Source organism: Melozone crissalis, unplaced genomic scaffold (genome assembly GCF_028551555.1).
Source record: "Melozone crissalis strain CALT ecotype California unplaced genomic scaffold, PUWL_Pcris_2 ptg000068l_1, whole genome shotgun sequence".
Lineage (NCBI taxonomy): Eukaryota > Metazoa > Chordata > Aves > Passeriformes > Passerellidae > Melozone > Melozone crissalis.
The window spans coordinates 22669982-22678923 of record NW_026535846.1 but is presented as its reverse complement, the minus strand read 5'-3'; the positions used below and the strand labels follow the sequence as shown (position 1 = coordinate 22678923).

General features: G+C 56.2%; 1 protein-coding gene across 1 annotated transcript; it reads left to right on the top strand.

Annotated features, from left to right (window-relative positions):
- Positions 1-291: 291 nt before the first annotated feature.
- Positions 292-2770, top strand: ZIC3 (Zic family member 3). The gene is made up of 3 exons (XM_054289781.1): positions 292-1336; positions 1989-2152; positions 2588-2770. The coding sequence occupies exons 1-3, from the start codon at positions 292-294 to the stop codon at positions 2768-2770; spliced, it is 1392 nt and encodes a 463-aa protein (XP_054145756.1).
- The last annotated feature ends 6172 nt before the right edge of the window (positions 2771-8942 follow it).

Sequence of the window (8942 nt, the reverse complement as noted above, 5' to 3'; positions counted from 1 at the left end):
CTGCCCGGCCCGGCGCGGGGGGCGGGTGGCTGTTTTGGGTTTTGTGGTTTTGTTTCTGGGATTTTTTTGTTTTTTTTTTGGTTTGGTTTTTTGTTGTTGTTGTTCGTTTGTTTTGTTTTTGGTGCCGGCCGGGGAGTGCTCGCCTCGCTGCCCGCCCGCGGCCGGGACCGCGCCTGCCCGCAGCGGGGGGCGGAGTGGGGGCGCATTTTGGGGTGGTTTTTTACTTTTTTGGGGGCGGGCGGGAGGAGGGGGGGGCGGGCAGGCTGCTGCCGCGCCGACGGCCCCGCGCCCATGACGATGCTGCTGGACGGAGGGCCGCAGTTCCCGGCGCTGGGGGTGGGCGGCTTTGCGGCGCCCCGCCACCACGAGATGCCGGGTCGCGACGCCGGCGGCGGCGGCATGGGGCTGGGCCCCTTCGGGGACTCTTCGCACGCCGCCGCCTTCAAGCTGAACGCGGCCCCGCACGACCTCGCCGCCGGGCAGAGCTCGGCATTCACGCCGCAGGCGCCGGGCTACGCCAGCGCCCTGGGCCACCACCACCATCACCACCACCACGCCGGCCAGGTGCCCTCCTACGGCGGGGCCGCCGCCTTCAACTCCACCCGCGACTTTCTGTTCCGCAACCGCGGCTCCGGCATCGCGGACGCCGCCTCCGGCACAGCGCAGCACGGGCTCTTCGGCGGCTCCCCCGGCGGCTTGCACGGCCCCGGCGGCATCCCGGACACCCCGGGCTACCTGCTCTTCCCGGGGCTGCACGAGCAGAGCCCCAGCCACACGTCCCCCAACGGGCATGTGGACAACGGGCAGATGCACCTGGGGCTGCGCGGGGACCTCTTCGGGCGGCCGGACCCCTACCGGGCCGTCTCCAGCCCCCGCACGGACCCTTACGCCGGCGCCCAGTTCCACAACTACAACCACATGAATATGAATATGGGCATGAACGTGGCGGCCCACCACCACCACCACCACCACCACCACGGCCCCGGCGCTTTCTTTCGGTACATGCGCCAGCCCATCAAGCAAGAATTGTCCTGCAAGTGGCTCGACGAGAGCCAACTCAGCCGGCCCAAGAAGAGCTGCGACAGGACTTTCAGCACCATGCACGAGCTGGTGACCCATGTCACCATGGAGCACGTCGGGGGCCCGGAGCAGAACAACCACATCTGCTACTGGGACGAGTGTCCGCGGGAAGGCAAGTCCTTCAAGGCGAAATACAAACTGGTGAACCACATTCGGGTGCACACGGGGGAAAAGCCCTTCCCGTGCCCCTTCCCGGGCTGCGGCAAGATCTTTGCCCGCTCCGAGAACCTCAAGATTCACAAGCGGACGCACACAGGTAAGGCCCGTGTGCGTGTGTCCCCTCGCCGGGACGGGGCACTCCGAGGGGCTCTGGGGGGCTGCGGGGACCGGCTGGGCCGGCGGCCGCCGGCTGCGCGGCGCTGCCTCCGCTCTCGGCCTCCGCAGCGGAGGGAACCATAGAAATGCTAATGAAATCTCATTTTCGGTGACTTCCGCTTATTTTTATTTTTAGGCCTGATTGGCGTCTCTTCTAATTAAATCGGCGATACTTTTGTCAAAGTATTTTTATTTGCATCCCCGACTTTCCTTCAGCCCTCCTGCATGGGTGGAGGGAAGAGAGGGGGAAGGCTGGAAGCAAACGTACTTTGGCTTGTATCCTCGAGTAGGTCTTGTAAAGCTGCCCGAGCCGCTGAATTTATCTCGGGTCTTCTCCTTTCCCAAGCTCGCCCAGCCGCCTTCCCTGCTGGAGCCCAGCGTGGGCCTGGCGGGAGGTGAGTTAAAAGTCATAAAGGCTGATCCAAATTTATCCGACACGAAACAAATCTTGCCGTCCATCTTCCCCTTCTTCATTTGTGGTGGTGCTTGTGGATCCATAAGGTGGGGCGAGCAGGGGCAGCTGCTGTCCTGGGAGGAGGCGGGTGGGGATGGAGAGGGGAACTGCCCTCCTTCACCCTCTCTAAATTTCACAGGTGAGAAGCCTTTCAAGTGCGAGTTTGAGGGCTGCGACAGGCGCTTCGCCAACAGCAGTGACAGGAAGAAACACATGCACGTCCACACCTCGGACAAGCCCTACATCTGCAAGGTGTGCGACAAATCCTACACCCACCCCAGCTCACTTAGGAAACACATGAAGGTAAATCACCGCAGTGCTCCAGCCCTTTCCTCCCTGAGCTGGTGTGCTCAGGGCTCATTCCCCCGGAGCAGGGCAGGGCCGAGCTCCGTGTTCCCGGCGCGCCCCGAGCCGTCCCCGCTGTCTGGGCTGTACAGCCCGGGGAAATGGCGTAGTTTCTTTCCGTGCCGCCCCTGGCGCAAGCGCTGCCCGGGTTGCGGAGCGGGGCTCGGTGCGGGCAGGCTGTGCAAGGGCAGGCTCGCCCGTGGCTGCGGCCCCTCGTGCTGGGACGCTGCAGCCGTGTCCGGGGCCACGGCCGGCGCTTGTCGCGGGGCACGGGCTGCCTGAGGGCCGGGCAGGGCCGGGCCGCTGCTCACGGTGCCTCTCCTGCACGGAGGAGCAGCCCAGCGCGGTGGCGGAGGCCCCGAGCTCGCTCCCATCTCTGCCTCTTGGTTTTAGGTGCACGAATCCCAGGGCTCGGACTCTTCCCCTGCGGCCAGTTCGGGGTACGAGTCCTCCACCCCCCCTGCGGTGGGCTCCGCCGGCAGTAAGGACTCCACTAAAACGCCGCCGGCCGCCCTGCAGAGTAACCCCGGCCATAACCCTGGACTGCCCCCCAATTTTAATGAGTGGTATGTGTGAAGGCAGCTGCTGCCCGGCCACAGACTGGACCAAATGCACAGGGAACGAGGAAAGAAAAAGGACAAATCAAGCCAACTGCAGCTCGCTCCCACGGAAATGGAGTTTCCACACCGACGACCGCATAGGGCTACACCTACTTAACTGCCAGGATGTGGAGGGGGGTCTTTTATTATTATACTATAATTATTACTATTTTTTTGCAAGCCCAGACGCTGGACTAGCCATGTCCTTTTCTCAGGATTAGATTTCTCTTTTTTTGTTGTCATTTTTTTTCAGTCTCAGTCGTTTCTTTGATTTTCACCCCCCCCACCTTGCCTGAGTCTCTGTTCCTCCAATTCCCCACTTACTTTATTTTTCTTAATTTGTTTTTTTTTTCCTTCTTTCGGTGGGATGTTGACATGAGGATGAAAATTCTCCTTCGCCTTAGTGGTGATTGTTTAAACTTACAGTCTTAAACCGTGCCAAAGTCCTGTTATGTCTTGAACTTTCCTTTCTAGCTCTCCTGCTGCTTCTTTCTCTGCTCTTCTCTTTCTCCTTCTCTCTCCAAGCATTACACTTGTGAATGTATTCTCGTCTGATGGGGTCGGTCAGTATTTTTCAGGATGAGGATGTGGTGTTTATTCTGCCCAGATTGTGACGTTTAGTATAACAGTTGCCTTTTTGTAATAACTTTTTTTGTAAATACATACCCATGATGCCATATTTATCGTTCGTAATTTAATTATTGATACAAAGTGCCGGGAACTGAACAATATTTATGGGGGAGAAAAAATTGTTTTCTAACAAAAAAATACAAACAAACAAAAAAATTCCAACTCTGTACAGCTTTTGGTTATAACTGCTTTAGCATTAAAAGTTTATTGTTTTGGAAAGAGCCGTTTTTGACCTCCTCCCGGGCACGGGGCAGCCGCGGGTCCCGTGGCGGGCCCGGCCGGCGCTGCCACCGGGGCCGGGCCGTTGTTTTCGAGCCGGCGATGCCGGGCGAAGCCCCCTCCTCGCCGCCACTCTCCGCTGTCCCTTTGTCCCCGCCCTCCACCGCCCAGCGGCTTCGCTGTCCCGCAGCTTCCGAGCGGGCCGAGGTCGGCCCGCCAGCCGGAGCAGCCACGGGGGCAGGGGGGCCGCCTCGACGGGGCGATCCCGACGGTGAGTAGCGGGTGAGTACCCGGTGAGTACCGGGCCGGACGGCGCCGCGCCCAGCGCAGCGCGGGGTGCGGGGCCGGGCAACCGTTCCGGACCGGCCTGCCGACACCGGGCTGCTTGCCGGGGGGTGCCCGGGAGGACCGAGCGGCGGGCAGGACTGTCGCCGTTATCGTCTAGTTTGTTTTGTTCTGTTTTTATTTCTGACTAGGATGCTGAAAATCCTTCCCATCTTCAGGAGAGGAGAGGGATCGAGATCAAACATCTCCCCCGAGAAACTTACCGGCGTCGCACGGGAGCCCTAAGGACGCAGAGCGACGGTGGAAATCGCGGTGCACCGTGGGCCGGAGGGCGCCGGCTGTCCAGCGGGCCGGCCGGGGCTGCGGCGGGAGCGCCGACGGCCAGCCCGGCCGCTCGGCTCCGCATCCCCGTTCGGCAGTAGGGACTTGCCGCGGGCTGAGCCCAGCCCCGGGGGCAGGCAGGGACCCGCGCTACGGCCGCCGCACCTTCGCTGACCGGGGAGACCCCAGACCGGCCCGTCTTGAACTTGACGGGGGGCGCAGTGGAAGGACGGGGGGTGGCCCATCCCCTCCTCTTGCCGCAGGGGCCGCTCGGGCGAGCAACCCGCGGAACCTTGCATGCTTTGAAATTTACATTGAGCAAATTTATCCTCTCCTTCCTCCAAAGGTAGAAAAAAAAAAAGGAAGAAAGGTTTCTCGGGCAGAAAAGGACAGGAGAAAAGTGGATGGCAGCCTCTGCAGCTGCACAGCTAAAAAAAAAAATGTCCCCGAGATCCCCACTGGTCCCTTAAAATAGTTCCCTTCGAGGTGTCCCTGCTAGACATGGATCTCTGCTTCTCTTTTGCTGTGAAGTCTTTCTCTCGCTGCGCGCAGAGCCCGGCCCGTGGCTGGACGCGGAGCGCTGCCGGCCCGGCTCCGGCCGGGGGGGCGAGCGGGACCGCCCTGCACCGCGGCGGGCGAGGAGCAGCGGAGCCACCGGGGGCCGCCGGGTTTTCCTCGGACACCCACCTGGGTCGTGTCTGCGTTGCTCCGGACCGCGCCAGGCTCGGAAAAGGTGCCGGTAGGCTCGGTTTCGTTACTGCTTTGCTCGGAGCCGGGGAGGCGCGGGGCGCGCTGGGCTCCTCGGGAGCGCCTCGGGACGGGCCCTGCTGCTGTCGGGCCCGGAACGCCGTCCCAGGGTGGGGCCTCTGCTGTGGCTAGGGTTGTCCGGCCTGGGGAGCCGTGGCCGGGAGGATATAGCGTCTCCGAGCCGGGAGTAGCGGCCTCACTGGAGGATCAGTGCAGGGGCCGTTTCTGGCCCCACAGTGTCTCTGGCTGGTCCCCGGGGCTTTGGGCCATGCTGGCCAAGCTGCGCTCCTGCGTGCCCCCACAGGTGCTTCCTTCAACTGGCAGCACTGTCCCTGTCATTTTTATAGCCAGGACTTAAAAGCTGCATCCTGGGTCATTTGGCTTCCCTGGTGTGACAGCCGGTCCTCCACCCTCGGGCCTCCCCATCCAGACAGGGCTTGCAGCCAATTTGCAGAAGAGTGGAGCAAACTGTTGACTGCACCCCACTGAGGTCCCGCGTCCCCCTAGGCCGTTCTGCAGCCCTCCAGAAATGGGGCATGGATTGGGCAGGTGCAGCTCTATGTGTGTGTGTGTGGTATGAGATGAAGCAATGGATTTGGGGTGGGTTTAGAAAGAGCAGGGGACCTGCTTGGCTCTGAAGCGCTTTCACAGCACAGGGTGCAGCACCGTGAGCTGGGGCAGGGCAGGAGGGCCGTGCCTCCCGAGCGTGGAACGGTGTGCGGTGGGTGCTGGTGCCAGCGCCTCTGCCCTACCGGCTGCTGCTGGCTCAGACTGCCCAGTGACGCCAGAGAAGGGCTGTCTCTCCCTGCAGCCTAGTCCTCGGCTTTCACGGACAAGTAAAAAGGGTTTTTTTGTAAAAAGAGTTTAAAAGTTCTTATTCCTTACCCTTGCTAGTTGCAGGGAGATACGGAGAGTTCTGGAATGGGAAATACCTTCTTTCCTGGATGTCTTAGGCTGGTTTTGTGAGTTAAGGAGAGACAGCTCATGATTTTCAAAGCCAGGGCCTGGCAGTGAGACGTGTGCTCACAGCTTGGACAAAAACATTACAAAGCTGACCAGGGCAGGACAGCACTGACAGGGCGGGTGCCCTGTTAGCTCAGTTTCTAGTGTGTTGAAAATGGGACTTGTGTCACACCCCAGAAGAGTCCCAGGACTGTTCCCAAACAGGGGACATATTCTGCTGGCCTCTCCCAGCTAGCAGCTCCCTTGAAGTTGCTGTGCTTGCTTGTAGGAGCGGGATTAGGTGGATTTGTCCCCAGATAAACGCAACTCAGGACCGTTTTCTTAAAGGGGTAATGTTGATTCGTTTGCTGTAAGGAATCTAAGCAGGGGCAGGCGATGAACTAGAGCCATTCCATCTCTACCATGCTTTATGAGCCATGAACATTTTGATGCCTTTGGTGTCATTGTTTTTGCATATCTGTCTCTGTGTCTGGTGTAATCCTCTGAAAAAAATTTCTGTTTCCAAGCATTGTGCCTGCCATTAGCATGTAGCGGTTGCACACTGTGTGAAGGCAGAGTCCTGAAGGCATTTTGATCAGGTTGTGTTCAAGTGTCTCAGCCTTACAGCATCAGGAATTAAGTTTCTATTACAAATCTGTTTGCTGTAAAGCTCCAAAGTGGTGGATAGGGTGTAGTATTGTGTGTTTGCATTTTATTTTTTAATATAATGTTCTCAGATTAAAAGCATCATATACTAACACTAGCATTTTTAACTGAATGTAACTTTGACAATTGTTTGCTAAACCATCCTTGTTATTTATGCTTGTTACTGTGATCACCTATAAGGAAAATATTTCTGCAGAGATTCCCTCCTGGTTTGGATAGGTGAAATTCCAGAGAAAGCCTGTATTCTTTGAGAAATCTAATTTTATAATGGAGTATGCAGAATGAAATAGTTTGTGTTGTAGTGACTGATCTGTACATCCCCTGAACTAAGACATTTAGTTAACCTTTCTATGCTATTTGTATGGGATAAAAATATAATCTGTCTTGCTAATGCCTGCTCACCTGAACATAACTGCAGGCAGTAAAAATGCTTTTGTAAGAGCTTGCAATGGTGAGTGAGAATGGCAAAGCAAGGATCTGCCCTGCAGACCTGATAGGAGATGGTTTAGGATGGCTTTACAGACATCTGTTTTGTTCTAGTCATGGAAAAGCCCCCTGCAGAATCTGGAGGAGGCAATTGTCAAAAGAGGCGCAGATATATTTTAATATTTAGGTGCTAATTTTAGTCTCAGTTAAGAAGGTTGTGTGTTGCTTAGGTTTTCTTTTAGCTGATGCTTTGGTAATGTTTCTCCATTTCAAATGTTTGTGTGAAAAGAAACTTTAATAAAAAGAGCTGGGAAAAAAAAGGAGTTTAGCTGAATGATTTTGTTTTGGCAACTTGTTCAATAGTGGCAGCTTTGAAATTGTCAAGGCTTGACTTTGAAATGAGTGATACGTGGAGTTTCTTTTGAGGGAGATGCAGCCTGCAGGTGGGGGATTCATTGCTGTGCATGCTGGGCAAGGTGTCCTGGCCTGGGACAGGGAGACTCAGTGACGGGAAGGGTCACTGGCCGTGCTTCTGGCCGGGCACAGGCTGGGGAAGCTGCAGAGCCTTATGCCCGAGCATCATAAAGGATATGTGCAGAATAGGGCTGTTTCCTTGCTTTTATTGTTTTTCAGAGCACCGTGTAATCCAGTCTAGGCCTGTGGGGTTCTACAGGCACAAAATGGCTCCTGGCAGGGCTCTGGGCAGAGCCCCCGGCCCCTCTGGGCCCCCTGTGCCCCCTGGCTCCCAGCACCCAGTCCCGATGTGCCCCAGGCTGGTGTGGGACGGGGGCCTCGGTGGGGTTTGCAGGGGGAAGGTGTTGGAGGTGATTTCTGTGCAGCCCGTGTGGGATGGGGGCCTCGGTGGCCTTTGCAGGGGGAAGGTGCTGGAGTGATTTCTGTGCAGCCCGTGTGGGATGGGAGCCTCGGTGGGGTTGCAGGGGGAAGGTGCTGCAGTGATTTCTGTGCAGCCCGTGTGGGATGGGGGCCTCGGTGGCGTTTGCAGGGGGAAGGTGCTGCAGTGATTTCTGTGCAGCCCGTGTGGGATGGGGGCCTCGGTGGGGTTGCAGGGGGAAGGTGCTGCAGTGATTTCTGTGCAGCCCGTGTGGGATGGGGGCCTCGGTGGCCTTTGCAGGGGGAAGGTGCTGGAGTGATTTCTGTGCAGCCCGTGTGGGCCTGTGCCCGGGCAGGTGCGGGATGGCAGCGCTGCCTGCGCTGCGCAGGGCCTGGGAGCAGAAGGGGCTCTGGTGCTTTATTCACAGCCTGCTGGGCAGCCTTGGCAGGGTCACAGCAGGGGAGAAAACAGCAGCATTTGGTTTCCACTGGCCGTGGGCTTGCTGCATCTGTGTGCCACACAGAACAGCCGCTTTAGAAAATACAGCTCTGTCCGGAATGGCTCGAGAGGCAGGGCATTAACATACAGTCTTTGCCTGACATAAAATTAATTACTAATCTATACCTTCTTTAAATTTGTCTCAGCTTTGCTCAGACATTATTTCAGTGCAAAATCTGGTGTTTGTTATTTTTTAAACTATTTTTGCCACTTTCTGTAATTTACATAGCATAATTCTTGTTCTGAGAAAGATTTTGTTCTTTTTGTTTGCTTTTGTCCTTATTTTGATTTTTTTCTGTTTGTTTTTTTACCTGTGTAAGTAGAATGCTGTTGCATTTAGGGTTTCCACTACTTCAGCTTTCACTATTCTTACTGAAAATAAACTTTTTTTTTTGTTTGCATTTATTAAATCCATGGACTTGAGCTTTTCAGGGATTATTGCTAAATTCAAGAAAAAATGTAAAGCTTGTGTTGAGATTGTGAAACTCAGTCTTAACTATCAGAAACATTTTAATTCAGAGTCAGATATTATCTATGATTAAAAGAAAGCTTCATGCAGCAGGTGATGTGACTAAAGTTTCTC